At 39.2% G+C, this 19,560-nt stretch overlaps 1 protein-coding gene across 21 annotated transcripts in view; it reads left to right on the top strand.

Annotated features, from left to right (window-relative positions):
- The window catches only part of eif4g3a (eukaryotic translation initiation factor 4 gamma, 3a), a 72,067-nt gene that overhangs the window by 31,054 nt on the left and 21,453 nt on the right, over window positions 1-19,560 (top strand). For 9 of the 21 annotated variants that reach the window (XM_030135157.1, XM_030135156.1, XM_030135152.1 and 6 more), the window contains 8 exons: window positions 159-319; window positions 2,740-2,874; window positions 4,098-4,356; window positions 6,078-6,857; window positions 13,462-13,550; window positions 16,045-16,333; window positions 17,298-17,422; window positions 19,324-19,443. In XM_030135157.1, the coding sequence (XP_029991017.1) occupies window positions 159-319; window positions 2,740-2,874; window positions 4,098-4,356; window positions 6,078-6,857; window positions 13,462-13,550; window positions 16,045-16,333; window positions 17,298-17,422; window positions 19,324-19,443 (1,958 nt within the window). The remainder of the gene's footprint in view (window positions 1-158; window positions 320-2,739; window positions 2,875-4,097; window positions 4,357-6,077; window positions 6,858-13,461; window positions 13,551-16,044; window positions 16,334-17,297; window positions 17,423-19,323; window positions 19,444-19,560) is intronic. The other 12 variants (XM_030135160.1, XM_030135159.1, XM_030135150.1 and 9 more) reach the window with 6 other exon arrangements.

The raw sequence follows: 19,560 nt of genomic DNA, 5'->3' as shown, positions 1-19,560 counted from the left end.
CATCTGCTATTCCCACATCCATGTAGTATATGAATGCACCACGTAGTTACTCAAATACACACAAATATCCATCAGCCTTTTGTGCCCCAGAGTGTAACATGTGTACTAAAATGCTTTTTCTTCTGCTTTGTTTTTCTTTTCTTTACAAATTCATTCAGATCCCCTCAGGTACCACCCACCTGTCTCACCCTCTGTCCCTGCTCCCGTTCCCACAGCTGGTCCACCCTACTACCCAGGACAGACTGTGTACCCCCCCTCACCCCCCATCATAGTGCCTACACCACAGCAACCTCCACCAGCCAAGCGCGAGAAGAAAACAGTGAGTATCTTAATAGTCCCTACGAATATTTCTAGAGGCTCTAGGAAATACAGGATACTATAATATACCTCAGGACGTGATGCTTAAAAATTAGGTGTGTAACGGTGCACTCGTTTGTACCGTTTCGGTTTGGGGCCTTGGATGCAATACGGAGGTGTACTGAACAAATACATGTAGCCTATGTGAAGAACGCAAACACTTGGGAAGCAGGGTGGACACAAGCAGAATCCATGTGCAGGGTTTCCTCTATATACATTTAGCAGCGGCAAATTCTCAGTGCCGCTGCAAAAAAACCCCAAAACATTATAACAGAGGCACAGAGGTCGGGTCAGACCTTTGAAGCATGTTAAGTTACTTTCGATTTTTGGTTTGTTGCAGCTTTATGGCACAAAAGAGTCCACAGGTTCCTTTAGAGCAACAAGGTTTTTATTTTTTAACTCAAGTTGGCAAAATCAAGTGAACCTGCTCCTCTTGTCCTTTACTGGTCCTCTGCTGGTGTTACTGTGAGGTCATGTTCACTGCACCTCAGGGAATATTGTGAGGCGTTCAAAAACACTCAGTAAATTGTAGCGTTTGCCATAAACAAACATTGAACATTCAAAAATACAAAACATGTGGGGTGCCTGTTAATGCACAAATGACTGAGCAATATTTTGTAGAAATGAGCTGTGTCCCACAGATAGTTACGGAGCACGCTTCCCCCACCCCCTTCACTGGTCTCCTTTACTGTACTAAAAACATAATGAACCGAAAATTTTCTGTACCGTTACACCCCTATTAGAAATAAGTTTTGTTTGACAGAAGACTTTTACAATGATAAAGGAACACATTACATTGAATAGATTCCTTAAGTCAAAGATAATTTTAATGTTTTCTCAAAATTGTAGAAATTTGTAACTATTTAACTTAAATAGGTGCAAAGTGTATGCACTGTCATTATTTGCCCAGCAGAGTTCTTCCCCTCAGTTGGGACTCAGTGAATGAATGCTGCAAAATGAAAAAAAATCTGCTCCAGTTAAAGGTAGTTTCAACACAGGACCTTTCAACTTTTCACAGAATCAGTGAATCATTGACAAGAGCCTTAGGTTGTTAAATTGGTTTATTAAGGACATTCATACATAGACTGATTATTTACAGTTTTTCTTACAGACTGTTTGTAGTTTTGAATTTTGAAAGAACATTATGGTATATTGATTAAAAAATATAGCTATGTGTAATGTAGAAAATCGTTGATGCAATACAATAATGTGCATTTACAGTCACTGTGCATTTGAATCGTTGACAGGTCAGTTGTAGTTTTTCACATTTCAAGAGCAGTCAAGATTCACACCTCTAGTTTCCATGCAATTGCGCATTGACTCTTTTGTGTTTGATGTTTTTTGTGTTTTCACAGCCTTCCGGCTGAGCACTGTCGCTCCATATGTTAGTCCTTCTGACCCGGTGGCTGCAACCACAGTGACTTCTGTTCACTGTAAAATCATGTGTATAGCTTTAGAGCAGTGTCTCCCAAACTTTTTGGCTGGACACCTTCTTTTTAAAAACGACAATCCACTATGATACACTTATCAATATATCTATAAATTGTGACAAAAGTGAATTTGTGCACATATCAGTGTTCCCATTTAGGATTTATGTATTGAAAGCATATCAAAATGAGACAACTGAAATGCATTTAAGCAGTGTTTGCAGGCTCTCCTTTTTCGCTCTCATCAGTAAATCTAACAGAATGTATGGCAGTGTGTGTGTAAATACTAGATTTTAGATGTACCCTCTGAAATGCAAATGGTTTTAGTGACCTAAAAATCGCCAAATCGCAGGAGGACGAGGCAGACTTCTGGAATGGATGCTCCCTACTTTATAATATATTTTCATCAGTGACCTATTGGGCATCTACTGCTGATACATAATTTCATATCTTTTAACACCAGTGGTTTCAATGTATTGACACAAATACATGTATTTGCCTGTCCTACTCTGTTGGATCATGTTCCTCTGGTCATACTTTAATTGTTAATGACCTGTTTTGTTTCCCTCTAATTCACACTAACAAAATAATATTTATTTGGCATATTATCAGCCTATCTGTGAACATAGGCAAGCACCAGTGTGGCATCCATAAGAGCAGATAGTGCTTTATGATCAAACATTCCTCAAAGCAAGAGTCACACATTGACAGTTGTCAAAAATGAGTCACAATGTATGTGATAAAGCCAGTCACATGACATTAATACAGAGCAGTTAACCCAGGCTGCATTTCCAACTAAAGGTGGTGCTCTCATTTTACCTTTGAGTTTAATTTGAAGTGACTTCAGCAGGTTGGACTCGGACAATAATGTTAGCTATATGTTTACAAACATACATAAAATATGGTCTGTGTAAGACTTGGGCGCTTTAGTCAGGTCTGTTTTTTTGTGCCATTGTCCTCCCAGATCCGTATCCGTGACCCCAATCAGGGTGGCAGGGATATCACTGAAGAGATCATGGCAGGGGGCTCAGGAAGCAGGAATTCAACGCCTCCGGTCGGCCCCCCCTCGTCTACCCCGACGCCCCCACAGGTATGGCTCTGCAGGATGAATGTTTCTTTCCTCTTCGACACACATCACTCACCTACACTCACCATAAGAGCAGCTGATTACACTGGATCTTAAGCTTAGCAGAGGAGGGACGTCTCATGTTGCTCGGGAGCAGTGTGATCTCTCCGCTTTAATCCTTTTTCTGCTCTCCACTCTGTGAAAGACAGGACGAGGCCTCTGTAGCTTCAGTAATTTATTCTGCCATCTTGGCCTCTCATAAGAAATTCATGACAGCTTGCAAATCAGGTTGTCACCTGCCTGTCATTCATTTCTCAGGATTAAAAGTGCCTCACTTGAACAGGTTAGTTTAGTTTATTTGAAGCAGGGTTATATGAGGTACTTATCAGTGTATTACATAGGGTAGATGGCAGTCAGATAGGGCCACTGATGCAGAAGATGGTTTCTGGGGTGATTTAGGTCAAACAGGCTTAGCAGACTAATAAGAAAAACTCATTCTCGTCACACACAATACACAATGTCTTTTGAGACATTTTCCCCATAACTGACATAATGAATGTATTTTAATATTATTGCTGATTTTATCTGACTCCTGCCTCTTTCCTGTCACTCCTCGTACAGTAGCGTGTTTGTATTGTGTGTATTCTCCTACTCCTTCTACTGAATCCACGCAAATATCCTCATGTTCATCCATTTAAGACCGTTTTCAATAGAAAAAAGATTTGCATTTTTACAGCTTTGAAAAATGAAGTGATCCTCATCCCTGGCATTTAATTTAATTCTCTTGGAATTTGTATAAAAATCCTTCTCACCCAGTTTGATAGAAAGTAAACTAGTATTTCTGTGGATCATACAACTCTGTAAAATACACTCCAAATTTGTTACAATTGAAAGCCTGGATAAGACTGCTTTGTGGGATTCTGCAGAGGGACTAGTGACTTCTTCCTCCCCGTGTCCTCTGTGGATGTTAACAGTGTCTTTCCTCTCTTTCCCTGTCTTTCTGTGCCCCTTTTTGATTTAATTTTCTCTGTCTCTGTTGCATCTTTTCTGAGCTTTTCCCCCTTCCTCCTGCTTCTACACCTTCACTGATCCTCATCCTCCGCCTCGTTTCTCCTGTCTTGTCCTTCATCGCTGCCGTCTTAATCTTAACCACACCCCATCGGACTCCTTTATTTCTGCTTTATCCTGCATTTGGGCTTGTTTGCGTGTACGTGTGTGCCTGTCGTTGGGGTTTTCTGTGTTGCTAGTTTTTATGGCCGCACCCTCATTATCCTCACATTTTCTACCTCAAATCGCAGCAACAGCAGCTGAGCGGCAGCCAGACTCCAGAGCAGCAGCAGCAGTCGCAGCCTCAGCCTCCTCAGCAGCAGCAGGCCCATCCTGGAGGTTACTCGTTGGAGTCCACTCAGCTATCAACGCCCCCACAGCCACAGCAGCAGCCGCAGCAATCGCAGCAGCCACAGCAACCCCTGACAACTGGGGCTTCAGACACCAAACCAGGCCCAGGTCTGCCTCAATTCTACTCATTACTGGTCTGTTCTTGTAACATTTTCTCCTGTGGAAAATTAGTGTCTTTATATCCCACTCGCAATGGAGTGGAAAAGAATTTGTTGCAAACTAAAAAAAAATGTTTTTATAAGAGTTTGAGATTAAAAACTTAACTTTTTTTTTTTTTTAACTTAGTTTTTATTAGATTTTCTTTTTTTTTTTTTCAATACAATACAATGTATACATTTAAATACAGTTCAATTAGTTTCTTTTCCTTTTTGTCAGCTGTTCGTGTATTCCTACAAACCTCCATAGGCAACACAGGATGGAAATTAAAGAAAACAATAACAATCACAGCAAACAAATAATGTCCACTTCCAAAAATAAGGCTGTTGGTATAAATCTTATTCAGAAGCAGGATGACAATAAAAACTGAACATTTAAGGAGATAAATGGAAGTGTGCAGCAGGAACAACTAGATTCTTTTACTTAAAAATCTTGCTTCGCCATATGGTCATATAGGGTCTGTCATTTAGATGACTGTATTCCTATAAGTGAATCTCATTTGTTTTGACAGTATTCAGTTTAGTTTTTGTTGTTTAGTGTAATGTGAATTCAGGATGCTAAACATTAATGTTATATTTTCCTTAGCCAACTACAGTAGCTTGGTAACACATAGCAAACATTAGTTTTCTGACAGTCACTGCATCTCAGCCTCCCCCTATATCTATATACTATTCATATCTATTTTGGTCATACATAATTGCAACATTGTCCTCCTTTGTATGGTTTACCTACAAATGCAGGAAAAGATTCAATATAGGATACATTATTCTGTCCTTTCCTTTATTTCATCCTGTGTGCATTTGAGTGAGAAGTTATATCTCTGCGGCAGAAGAAATATACATAAGATATAATTTTTTTTTTTAATGTTGAGTTTGTCAGTGTACCTTTTCCTCTCTGATAGACATATGGAGGCTAAAATAACCTGCTGATGTATCCACATCTCAAGGTGTGAAGATTTCCCAAGCATCAAACCTGTATCAGGTTCTGGACATCTGGAGTTATAATTAACTCATATTTTTTTGATTTCAAATCATCATTTTTATGGATGATTTGACATTCAGTTCCAGATTTGCTGATTTACTCACTCTGATGTTCAGTGAGCCATTGTTTGTTTATTTTTAATACTTTGACTACAATGTTCAGTTCTGCATTAGTTGTCCACTGCATTTTTGTTTTCATTGCCTCACAAAGCAGCCACATGTGGTCCTCACTGAAGAAACAGCTCTGATTTCCCAACATATTTGTATCTGTTTTCTTTTCACAAGAACACACTCATTGTCACTTTCACTTTGCTTTCACATGCATATCAGAATGTGGTTTCTCCCCAGGGCTCCAGGGCATTTCCTGTCATTAACAGCAGCAATTTCTGCACTTTGAAAAATGTTCTTCCTTTTGTTTAGATGTTTATTTATCAGCAAGGACAAGTGATCCTTTTTCCCTGTTATTTTTTTATGGCTTGTTATCAAAAAGAAAACACTTATTACATAATGTGCTACTGAGAAATAGTGTGTCATGTGCCTTTCCCAATAACTGTTAGCACATCATCTATTAGTAAAAACTGCAAATACAGAATATTCAAAAGACCCAAGCATTTTATTTTGAAGTAATGAGGTTTGCTTTTCTGTGGGTGACTAAACTGCACCCACTGTTTTTTCTGCTCTTCCTACTACCAGATGATACGCCAAAATTGGAGCCAGTTGTCCAGAAGTCTTCCTCACCTGGGCTCGTACAGCCTGAAGCCCCTGTGGAGAAACTAGAGGCCAACGCTCCTGTAACTGAGCCCTCGTCTGTTGTTCAACCAGAGCTTCCCCTCCCTGCACCGCTGACCACCCCTGTCACTCTCCCACTCACAGTGGCCAACACCAGTGAGCGGCCCTCATCTAGGGAGTCCACAGCTACAGCCTCGTCTCCCTCCCCCTCAGTCGGGGAGCACAAACCATCTTTGGCACCACCTCCGACTCCCAACACAGACAAGCCTCTTTCAGATGCCCCACGAACTCTGGCTGTCTCTCCAGCGCCAGTTCCCAAGACTTTGAATGGCCTTGCAGACCCAGCGGCTGAGCTCGATGCGCCAGCTCATGAGCCTGCTCCTCTGTCCTCAGCTGCACTCCAGCCCCAGGCCTCTGCTCCCGCTCACAGGGAGGCCGCCTCCTCTGAAACGTTGCCCTCTGACGTGAGGCCAGAGGTGCCCATTGCTGCTGCGCTTGCCTCTATGGCACCTGTTGCTGTGGTGCCAGTCACCCTGACCTCAAGCCCTGCCCCAGCTTTGCCAGTTATGCTCCCACCTGGCCTTCCGCCTCTAGTGCAGGCCACAACAGAGGCAGATGAGCCAAGCAAGGCCACAGACACTAAAGACCTTGTCTCCAGAGTGGGGACAGAGGCACATGGTGGCATTTCTGATAGCAAAACAGAGTCCCAGCAACAAACGCTCACCAGGAAGAGTCCCACTATAGGTAAGTAAAGTTTATTTTTAAAGCATTTTTCACAGAAGGAATTCACAAAGTGCTTTACAGTAAAAAGTATAGATAAACAAATACACATGGTTAAATACAAAGGCATGAAAACATAAAAGCAAATTGCTATAAAACCCACACCTAACTCAAAGCCTGTCCAAGGCCCAGTTTACATGACAATGCTCTTGGGTGAAAACGACAAAATATTTTATCAGATGTGCCTTTCGTTTAGACAGCAACTGTGTTTTTGGGGGTTGAAAACACAAAAAAGCGAAACCACCTTCCAGAGTGGAAATCTTAAAAATGCTCCACTCTGGCTTCACTGTCTAAAGGGTTAAAAACGCAAAACTGTGTTTTCTCGTTGAGTAGAGTTTACATGACAGGCACGTGCCAGTACAGGAAAACAACAATATGTCAGATTATTTCCCTGCGACAGACCTTCAAGTTGCCCTACCTGCTCTAATTTACATCCAAGAGTCATTTCAGCAATTGTCATGTCATGTTCTGTTTGGGAGAGAAGTAGAAAGTATCTACGCAAGCACTTGGTCTTGGTAGTGGTGATGCCACCTGGTGTGCATACTTCATGGATAAATAGGAAGTTTCACACACTTTTGCGTGTCCGTCTGCATGCAGATTTTTCTCCCCAAAGCGCAAGTCTAAACATGAAATTAAAAGTAAGAATGCAACGCCACTTTTGTGTTTTCGGTTCAGATAGTTACCATCTAGATGTAGCCTAAACAAACTCTTCAGCTGCTTTTTAAAAGACTCAACAGAATTTAAAGTACAAAGTGACAGTGGCAATGCATTCCATAATCTGAGGGCCACTGCTTGAAAGGCTCGATCCCCTCTAGTTTTGTTAGGTACCATATCTGTTTGTATTCAACGTCTATGGAACTGAAGGTTTTCTATGTAGAGAATGTCTTACTGCATCTCCAAGCTATTAGTATCTAGTGTTGAACAGGAGAGGGGCAGAAGAAGGGCACTGAAGAAAATAAGAGTGTGTGTGAGGATTTTTATAGAAAATCCATCCTGAATCCTTGACATAGAAATTGGTGTCAAACTGGAAGAAAACTCCAAGGCACTCTCCTTAAGCATTAAAATGCATTTATTCTCATGGCACGGTCATATATAGACCTTAAAAAACACTTCAGTGCTTTTCAGGATCAAGCCTTCATCAGGAATTCAAACAAAGCAAATTGAAATTGGTGTTTTGTAGATGCCATTATGGATTATAGGCAGCTGAGACTGTTGTTAGCTTTGTCATGGAGTTGGCTAATGTTGACAAATGACTAGATTCCACCACTAAACATACTGTTAACATTTTCTTCACGTAAACATGTGAGCGTCTGCAAACACTTTCCATAGTGTTTTCACCACCTTAGTTTAGTTACTGAAGTGCATTACTACAGACCACAGAAGAACTTATCTTATTGGTGAGATATGTTTGAAGGAGGAGCAAGAACTTAAATGGTACCATTTGTGTGCTCAGCTCCATCCCACAATGTAAAGAACTATTGACTAGAGGAACCATTTAGCTCAAACTTGTGGAGTTTGCCTGGTTGTGGTCAAGGTCAGATCACAGTCCTACCGCAAACCTCTCCAGAGTTAATTTTTAACTGTACGGAGACCAGTTCTTCTGTGGTTTTGTTTTGGCTTGCACCTGACTATGATTACCATGTTCACACCTGACCAAACTAACCGCAAGGGGGGAAAACAAACTAGTGCTCAGTAATTCAAAGAACTGAAGGCAGCTGGTGTGAAAACACCCTCGGAGCAACAGGGATAATTTGTTTGACTAAAAATATGTTTTAATCCAATGATTCCCAGTCGGGATACATTTTACTCTGCAGTAGCCAGAGCTCACTTCTGAAGAAGATTTCACAAAAATATTTTAAGCAATCCACAGTCCACATGCATTTGTTAAGAAGGAAAAAACAACCAAACAAGTGGTGCCAGGCACAACAAACCCCGCTCCTCACACGTATTGTAGCTTATTTTGGCATTGACCCTGTTGACGTCATCATGTCTATGCATGTGCTGATGTCAGCATATCAACTGCGTCTATATATCTGCCAAGTTTGAAGTAAATTGAAACAAAATTGATGTTTTTATAGACATTTGAAATTTCACCCATTATAAGTAAATGGGAGGGAAAAAAAGATTTTAAAAAATGCATAAAAGTTTTAACTTTGACCTACTTTTCCCAAAATGTAATCATGTCTATTGTTGGTCACTGGAAATCTATAAGCCCAGTTTGGTATGAATTCAACCAATAGTTTTGCTACTACAGGCATTTGAAATTTCACCCATTATAAGCCAGTGGGGAAAAAAAAGATTTTAGAAATTCATAAAAAATTTAACTTTGACCTACTGTTCCCAAAATGTAATCAGATCTATTCTGGGTCACTGGCAATCTATAGGCAAGGCAAGTATAGCACATTTCATGTACAGGACAATTCAAATTCAAACATTCAATTCAAATTCAACAAATTCAAATCAATTCAAACATAAAAGCATCACAGGAGAGGCATAAAAATACATTTAAGATGAGAGAAAGTTAAAATAAAAAAACATTAATTATATCAAAAACATTAAAATTGAAATGGACATTAAAATTCTAAGCGATAAAATGTGATTTTAAAGTTCATTTAAAAGACGTTATTGAAGAGTTTAAGAGAAAGCTGCATGAAACAATAATGTTTTCAGACCTGATTTAAATGAGCTGACAGTTTGAGCAGACCTCAGGTATTCAGGAAGTTTGTTCCACAGGTGAAGAGCAGAATAACTGAATGCTGCTTCACTTTGTTTGGTTCTGAGTTTGGGAACACACAGTAAACCTGCCCCTGATGATCTCAGGGGTCTGGATGCTTTATAGGGAACTAACAAGTCTAGGATGTATTTGGGTCCAAAACCATTCAGTGCTTTGTAAACCAGGAGTAAGATTTTAAACTCTATCCTTTGACTCACAGGAAGCCAATGTAGTGATTTGAGGAGCGGTGTGATGTGGTCCAGGTTGTTGGTATTAGTCAGGACTCTGGCAGCAGCATTCTAGATCAGCTGCAGCTGCCTGATGGATCTATAAACCCAGTTTGGTTTGAATTTAGCCCATAGTTTTGCTGCTAGAGTGTTAACAAACAAGGAAACAAATGAAGAAACAAACCAAACCAAAAACAATACCACTTGCCTCCCCTTCGGGGGGCGAGGAAATAAGATTACAAATTGATATCATGCTTCACTAAATGTAGAATAATCTATCAATGTTAGAGTTCAAATCTTTTTAACAGCACCTGCTGCAGTTTAGAGTACAGAAGAACCAGTGTTAAGCACATCAGTTATAGTCAAATAAATAAACAGGGTGGGGAAGCATAATTTACAATATTTTGAGGCAGGGATTGAAAGACAGTGTATGACCAATTAGTTTATTGAAAGTCATGAGAATTTATTTGCCACAAGAAAATTGACATAATAGAAAATGTTTTTATTCTATGTGTCCTCCTTCTTTCTCAATAACTGCCTTCACACGCTTCCTGAAACTTGCGCAAGTGTTCCTCAAATATTCGGGTGACAACTTCTCCCATTCTTCTTTAATAGTATCTTCCAGACTTTCTCGTAATAGTTTTGCTCATAGTCGTTCTCTTCTTTACATTATAAACAGTCTTTATGGACACTCCAACTATTTTTGAAATCTCCTTTGGTGTGACGAGTGCATTCAGCAAATCACACACTTTTTGACGTTTGCTTTCCTGATTACTCATATGGGCAAAAGTTTCTGAAAAGGTATGGATAATAGTGTTAGGTATGATTATGACATCAATATATGTTTGGTTTCAAAACAATTGACGTAGTGCCTGCTGAGAAAAAACAACTAAATGTTCATTGTAAATTTTGCTACCCCACCCTGTGTGTGTGTGTGTGTGTACGTACATATATATATATATATATATATATATATATATATATATATATATATATACACACGAGCTTAAAGTAACAGATAATTGGTGAAATTGCTAAACTAATAGATTGTTTTAAAGTTTAAACTAACATTAACAACTAGAAAAGCACTTGGAGAGCACAGACCTCTGCCAAGGCAGATGAGTGCGCCCCCCCCCCCCGATCACCACCAAAATTTTATTATTTGTTCCTTTTGCCAGTATCAACATTTCCTGAAATTTTCTTCCAAATCTGTCCTTAACTTTTTGAGTTATCTTGCACACGGACAGACAGACAGACAGACAAACCAACGCTGGCAAAAACATAACCTCCTTGGGGGAGGTAATTAAACATTTATATGACTATATGAAAAAACAGCTGAAATATTAGACTAATGACAGTGGGTTTGTAAAAAGCCTTCCAACAGTAAATACCGTTTCTTGATTAGAGTTAATCTTTTAGTTTATATATAAACTTTTGTGGTTACATTGTGGGGGATACACCAGACAAAAGACCCTGAAAACAACTACTTAAATCTACTGATTGTTTTGGACTGATTTTTCAATGTTTGGTGATTAGCCATTCCAAGATGAGAGACTAAATAATTACACTAAATGTTTATGGCTTTCTACTTACAAAATTAAATTAAGTGGCTCTGACTTGCCTTGGGGTATTTATTTATACTTCTACCCACAATGAAGTTAATCTCATCAAACACCATGCTGCACACTCAGCGTGGTCTCATTTATGGTTTTCGGTCTCATCAGGTGCATTTCTCTCCTTCCATCTTTGGTGTAATTCCAGCACTAGCTTCATGTTTAGCTGTTCCTTTGTCAATAGGAGAAAACATTGCCAAACCCTCCCAGTCATCATTTCCTCCAGTCCAGCAAAATCTTTGACAACCTAATTGTTGCTATTTCATCATGTTCGTGTTTAGCGTCAGTTTTATCCAGATAAGGGTTATGATAAATACAAGGGAAAAGAATTTGAAGACCTGTGGGGAAACGGCTCATATCACACATAATGCTAGACTTTGAAAGGAAATCTTTTTAGTCATACTGAACATCCAAAGATGGAGCAAATGTGTATGCATCCAGGGATAAATATCACTCTTTGGACAAAAACTGTCAGTAGAGGTCACAGAAAACATCTGCACATTTTGATAGACCTGAGTTTACCTTTGGAGCAAATGTTTTTCTAGGAGAATTAATTATCTGCTTAGAGTCTAAACAACAATGTGCAGACATTTTTTGCCTTTCTCATACCAAACATGACATTGAAGATATCCTGGATATAAGAAGGAAAACTAAGACGACGAGAAAAGTCCTGTTAATGACAGGTAAGGTTTAACATGTTCGGACAAGTCTATTCATTTCACTTTACAGCTCTTGATGCAGTTCTTTAGCTTTCTGTTCTCTGTAAACAGTTACTGTTTACCGGAAGTTTTCTTACACTGTCAAAAAACAGATGCAGTGTTTCTGCTGGTAAGATTTTGCCACCACACCATACATTTGATACAAAAACTTATTATCGTCCATCGCATTAGACTTATTACATATGTATAATATATAATAGGCCTCGGGCCGCTCTAGGGGGAAGGGCAAGAGGGGGCAATGCCTTCATAAACAAACGTCCTGCCCCCTCAAATGAAAGTTGGTGAAGTTTCAGGAGATAGGGAAAATGTAAATGCGGGCGACACAGGGTAATTAGTAACACTGTTAAGTTTCACATTCACTTCACCCATTGTGAGGTATGCGTATCCCAGACAAATGGAAACCGGCCGACCTGTTCGACCCCCCCCCCCAGATTACACACCGCCACAAAAAGAGATCAGTTCCACAGGAAACACTGAGATGGTTAACAAATCTGTACGGTCTGAAGGTTCAGTGGTTTAATGAGTTTGAAAATGATTTGAAACACTCAAAGTAACTGAACACACACACTCTCCACAGCCCTTATCAGAAAACAGAATTTCTGACAGTCTTTCAAAAAGTCTAAAAATCCAGTTGTTTTAATAATATTAAGGTTTTTTTCAATAGTTATTTGGATAATGATGCTAATGCTGTTATATTTGTAAACAAATTGCACTGCCTGGTTAGAATTTATCTGAACACAGCCACCTAACATGTCATGATGTGGTATGTGAGCTAATGTGGCATCTGAAACTATAAAATAAAATACATTGTTATCTTTGTTTTCATCTAATATGTGTTAGTTCAAGTTCAGTGAGATCTGGCTCGAGAAAGTTTACTTGGCACTTGGTTGAAGTCTATTAAATATGAACAAACTAGAACTTTTGGTTCAACTTGAAGCTGCTGTAAAAAAAAAAAAACTTACAGCAAATGCCTGTCATCACCCGAATATTGTTGTGTTTTCACATTAAGTTTTCTTCCATATTTTTTGCAGCTTTTAATGAATGTGAAATGGTCCATCAGTTTTTTCATTATGGTTTTTAAAAGTATTAGATGTACCTTGTTGAAATCTGAAGATACCCTGGAGGGAATATCTTTTGGAAAACGATGTTCATTCCTCCAACACCTTACTAAGACTTGCGTTATTTAAAGTTACTAAGGTTTCATCACCTGTCTTATGTTTTTCTTAAGGCTGTTTATAGGTTTCGCCTTTAAAATTTGATGGTCATTGCATTTCCCTCGTGTGTTTTTTCCTGCAGTGAATCAGACTACTTCCACTATACCAAAGACCTGGAGGAAACCAAATGAAGGGATCTCTGCTGGAGACGCACCGCAAAAGGAGGATGAGGTAAGAGAAGACCTGCAGCGTGTTCACAATCCAACATGAGGAGAGAAAACAAGACTAGCGGTTATTATTCCTCTGCCCAATACACGCATCAAATGTCAGTATACAAAATATCACATTCAGACATTAGTTTAATGTAGTCTGTGAGATTATGGAGGTACCGTTGTTCAAATAGCTGTTGTTTCGATTTAGAGGAAGATGTTTTTAAATACGGCGGGAACAGGACAGCGGTGGTAGACAGAAGACCAAAGGCTCAATGTGGGAATAGTTAATGTGGAAACTGTTTCCACATGTGGTTGGGAAAAGCAGACATGAATGACTTTGGGGTGTTGTTATTGTCCGAGGACAACAGAGAAGTACTTATCCATCATCTTCACTGCACACCCAGCCCCCTGTATGTAGAACCCGCTGTTGTTTCCTCTCTGTTGTTATTCAGTCTTGTTATGTGGCTGCGGGAGAATTTTAGCACCAGCAAATACCAGTGTTACCAACTTTTACGCAGCTTTTTTTTAGGTTGCTTTAAAACAAAAACCTTTAAGTATGAGGACTGTCGCATTGCATTCACATTTAACTTTTTTTTATGCATGAACATATTAAGCAAGATTAGCACACTGCAAAAATCAAAATCTTACCAAGTGTGTTTTTTTCATTTCTAGTCAAAATATCTCATCACACTTAAAATAAGACATAATCACCTAAAGAGTAACTTTTCAGTGAGATATAAGAACTTATTTTTAGACAATAGAACTTGAAAATCTTATTTCAAGAAACCGTACCAAGATAATTTTTACTTGTTCCATTGGCAGATTTTTTGCTTGAATTAAGCAAAAAAAAAATCCTGAATTAAGCAAAAAAAAATCTGCCAATTGAACAAGTGACAATTTTCTTTGTAAGATTTCTTGAAATAAGATTTTCAAGTTCTATGGTCAAAAAATAAGTTCTTATATCTCAATGAAAAGTTACTTTTAAGGTGATTGTGTCTTATTTTAAGTGTGATGAGATATTTTGACAAGAAATGAGAAAAATACACTTGGTAAGATTTAGATTTTTGCAGTGCATAACCTTCCATAGTGTGTTAATTGATAATTGCTTTGGAGTTCAGGATTAATAAATTTAAAAACAAGTATGCGACTTATACAAAAATTTATATTTACATTGTGTGACAGTATTCATTTTGTTGAATATCACTAACTTTGCAATCACGAAGATCCTCCTCTGTGAGACGGAGGCAGCCTCCTACTTGCAGCTGCTACTCATTTTTAGCCGAGTGATAATTTTATTTAATCAGAACAGTGTCTCAGTAAGAATGAACATCTCTTAAAGGAGCAGGCATAAAAAAGAAATGACAAAACATTTCTAACATGGACAGAATGATCATACAGGCTTTTGTGAGAGTTCAATGTGAGAAGGGTTTAGATAAAGTATCCAATTCTAGTCCTGTGCACTCTATCAACCACTACAACAAGCCCAGTGTGCCTCGTTTTTTGCCTTTTCACACCTACAAAAATTCCTCTGTTTTGTGCATCTCATTCATCCATGAGTACTGTGCTCAGCTCAGTTTCAGTTCAGTCTTTCCTCAGTTTCTTTTCTTGCATTTTTCATCAGTGTCAAGTCTCAATTGCAGATAACCTCCTTACCGATGTGTAACCAATAATTATAGACAGTGTTATGTGGTGAAATAAGGAATGTGTTTTCTTGCTAAAGTATAATAGATAATGAAAACTAGTGATGTCACGATCTAATCTTCAGATCGGTATCTGCTGCTGATGTCGCATTTTTTAGGAGACTGGATCAGATTTTGCCATGAGATTGGGCTGATCTGGACCCGGTTCTGGGACGTGTGGGGGGGTTAAACACATGTCCTGCTCCCTCAAATTAAAGTTTCCAAAGGTAGAGGAAATGAAAGTTAACTGCACAACAGCAGGAGGCTTAGAGGAATTAGTAAAAAATCTGTAGGTTTCACTTTCACTTTATGGTCCGGTAGTGATGCACGCAAGTCAGGTTTTTTTTCAACCCGCGGGGCTTTTGTGCAATTATTTGACCCGCCCCAACCCAACCTGTGAGTAACCTGCTGATGTGCGCATCACTAACATACGCACAGAACAGATCCCCATATAATCCCTGGACGGACCTGTCCATAGACGGACTACAACAGTGGTAAACATATGGCCCGCGGGCCAAAACCGGCCCATCAAAGGTTCTAATTTGTCCCACGGTATGAATTTGTAAAGTACAAAAATTATACTAAAGTTATTAAGAGTCAAAGGTGTCATATTTGTTTTAGTTCAGGTTCCACATTCAGCCCAATTGTGATCTCAAGTAAAATAATAGCATAACCTATAAATAATGACTCCAAATTTAAATCAAAATTTTATTGTAAAAAGTCAGTATCGGATCGTTATCGGCAAAACTAATCCTAAAAAAATCGGATCGGAAGCAAAAAAAATCCAGATCGGGGCATCACTAATGAAAACCATATCTTTTTCCATCCTCACAGGACGAGCCCAGGCCAGTCGACCAGCCTGCTGGAGACCAGGCCCTTCAGTCTGCCCCGCTGAGCAGCAGCCCTGTGCTCTTACCACCCGTCTTTGCCTCCAGTCCCGGTCCAGCTCCCGCCAGCAGCCCAGAGGCCGATGGAAAGCCCGCCGCTCCAGAGGAGAACGGCGAGACCGAGCTGGAGCCGATGAGGAACGGGGCAGGACACACGTCAGAGACAGAGAGCAGCGACAGTGGAGCCACTCCTGGAGAAAAGGAGAACTCAACAGGTGCTCCACAGGACATGGAAGGTCAGAGTCGGCTTCAGATGGACCTTTTAGAATGACCTTGTTATGAGTCAGTGTGCCTATACATACAGTTGCGGAAAAAATTATTAGACCACCCCTTGTTTTCTTCAATTTCTAATTCAATTTAATGCCTGGTGCAACTAAAGGTACATTTGTTTGGACAAATATAATGATAACAACAAAAATAGCTCATAGTCGTTTAATTTCAGAGATGATATCTACCCATTTTCCGTGGTTTTCTTGATAATAACCAAAATCACTTCAGTTCTTACATCAATATCTATGGCATTGTACTGACAAAAACAGTGCTTTTAGGCATTCCACGTTTTCTTTTCTGTCTGTTTTAGTCACATGATACAAACATGAGTTAGTACTTGATTGCATAACCATTGTTTTTGATGACTTTTGATGGTCTAATAATTTTTTCCACGACTGTACACAAGGTTTTTTGTGGTCCTGAAAAAAAAATCTGAAATCCAATACTCCAATATATTTAGCCCTGAAATGCCTTAAATACAGTTGGTTGAAATGGCTCAAAAATTCATTGTATTACGAACTAAATGCAAACTTTTCAGAGTTTATAGTGGTGATGTCATGTGTGGAATAACATGGCATCAGAATGGACATCACATATCAGCTAAGACAAAACGGAAAAAAAACTAATGGGCAATTTATTTGCTGCTTTCTCACATGTATACAACATTGATCAATAAACGAAAGGAAACATTAAGAGACATAATGGTCCGTAAAATTATCAAATCAATAAAAAATCAATACATTGCATTGGTCTAAGTAATGTCTTTAATTTAACCTGAAGAAACCCTCAAAGTTTTTGAGTGTTTTTTGCTTTTCCAGTGACAGAGTAAATATTCTTATGACACAGTTTGTTTAATTTTTATTGACCATTAATGTTGTGTGTATTTATTCTTTGTCTTTCCTTCCTTTTTATCCCGGCGTACTGTTCCAGACCTAGCTGAGCCCAGTGGGAAGCGGCAGTACGACAGGGACTTCCTGTTGGGTTTTCAGTTCATGCCTGCGTGCATACAGAAGCCTGAGGGGCTCCCACCAATCAGTGATGTGGTGCTGGACAAGGTGAGTGACGTAGACAGCTCTTCACGCTCCAAAGGCTTACAACCTAAACCATAACAGATTGTTAGGGTTCCCGCAGGGTCTTAAAAAGTCTTAAAAGTTTTGAAGAAATCTGCATTTATTACCTTAAAAAAGTCTTTAAAAGGTATTAAGTTTGATATAGTAGGTCGGTAAGTGTGTTTGCTGTATTGTGTTTCAGTGCATCTGTTAAATGTCCAAACTGCAAAGAAAGTAACATTAGTCGACTCAGTTCCATCCGTTCGAACCCAACAATTAATACTGAAATTAGGACCCAATTATTGCTAACTTTGCAGCCCTCGATGAGAAATGACTTGGAACAGTGAGAATAAAGGTGTTGCAATAAATTAATACATTTTCCGAAATTCTAGGAATCATGGATTTTTGCCAGTATGGCCATGAAATAGGCATTAAATTCTATTCTAAAAAGTCTTAAATGTAACTTGTAAAAACCTGTAGGAACCTTGGATTGTATAGCTGAATGTACTACAGTCCAGTGTGGGTGTATGAGTCGTTACCGGTCTCATATTAATGTTAACATTAATCCAATAATAATGTAATCCAGTAAGCGGGTACGTCCCATACCAGTCTCTTCATGTCATGGATCCTCTTGAAAACATTCGTATGAAAAGTTCCAGTTGCCAAATACTACTGCTTTGCTCCAAATGTGGGTTTTTCAGTTCTGAAGCTATATTTAGCTAAATCTGTCAGTTTTTATGCAGCACCAAGTTATTCCTAGATGTAATAGAACAATACTGATACTACAAAGAGTTGAAATAATATCTAAAGGTGATATTAAAAATAAGTGATTCTTTGTAGGGTAACAAATTATTTATGGTCATTAAATTGACTTCAGGCACATACTGCATGTTTGACATTATCCTTAGAGTTTCTTGGATGCTCAGGACAAATTTCACTCCAGAATACACATACTAATGATGATATTTAATTTAGATTTAGATCATTTAAACTTCAAACATTTGTAAGTAATTAGATGAAGGTTAATAGACATTTTCACATGATTTTTTCAAGAAAATCTATTCTCACATGAACAGTAACGGCTCAGGGTGTTGGCATGGAACGACCTAATGAAAATCATACTCATTTTCTTTCCCAGTTGAGTGAACGAGGGCTCATTGTTATTGGCTCATGGCAACAGACAACATCTGAAACATTGCTTGTTAGATGCAACACAAAGTTTGGTCCATTCCTCTGATCCACACATACATTTGGGTGGAGTATATGGCTCGCTGAAATGCTGTTTTGATTAAAATCACATTGCTATTATGTCACACTTGGCAGTGTTAAGAGTACGTACCCCACCCCCACCTCTCTCAAAAAGAACAAGCAGACCAGCAACCGAGTTGATGTACAATCCCATAGTCTCATTTTCCTTTGTGGGAGAAAACGAAATCTCACTGGAAAAGTGTAGAGAGAAAGTCAAGGACGACTGAAAGACAAAGAGCTGGATTTTTTTTTTTTTTTTTTTTTGTCTCTCCTCCCCCACAACTATCCCTGCTCTGTCCTGCGTTCCTTCCTTTCTTTCCACATCTGGTTCTGACTTCTCTGACTAAACGAGCCGCTGAACAGCCAAATGTAATTTATGACTTCTACAGTAAAAATACATAAACCAAAACCCGGTAATGTAGTATGACTGTCATTTGTAACAGGTCACCTTTAAGGGATCACTGGGTTAGAAATTCACACACACATTAACACACACACACACACATACACACGAACACACACACTCATCAGACTGACTCCTTCTGCCCTGTTGCCAGTGTTATTAGAGGAACACTGCTCCCCCTGCTGTTCACCTCCATCTGTGTGACGACAGTGATGATGATGATGATGTTGTATTGTGTATGGTACGTGTCTTCCAGATAAACCAAAACAAGTTGCCATCTCGGGTGGTGGATTCCAGGGTGATTTCCAGAGGACCTGATTTCACACCTGCCTTCGCGGATTTTGGCAGGCAGATGACTGGAGGACGAGGCGCTGCAGTGAGTCACACACACACACACACACACACAGTCAAACACACTCCAGCTGCCTCATTCATAAAGTCACACACATTTTCTACTTTATGTGTCATTCAACACTCTAACAAAAAAAGATAG

Source organism: Sphaeramia orbicularis, chromosome 5 (assembly GCF_902148855.1).
Source record: "Sphaeramia orbicularis chromosome 5, fSphaOr1.1, whole genome shotgun sequence".
NCBI lineage: Eukaryota > Metazoa > Chordata > Actinopteri > Kurtiformes > Apogonidae > Sphaeramia > Sphaeramia orbicularis.
The sequence above is the reverse complement of the archived record's forward strand: the minus strand, read 5'-3'. Positions and strand labels throughout refer to the sequence as shown.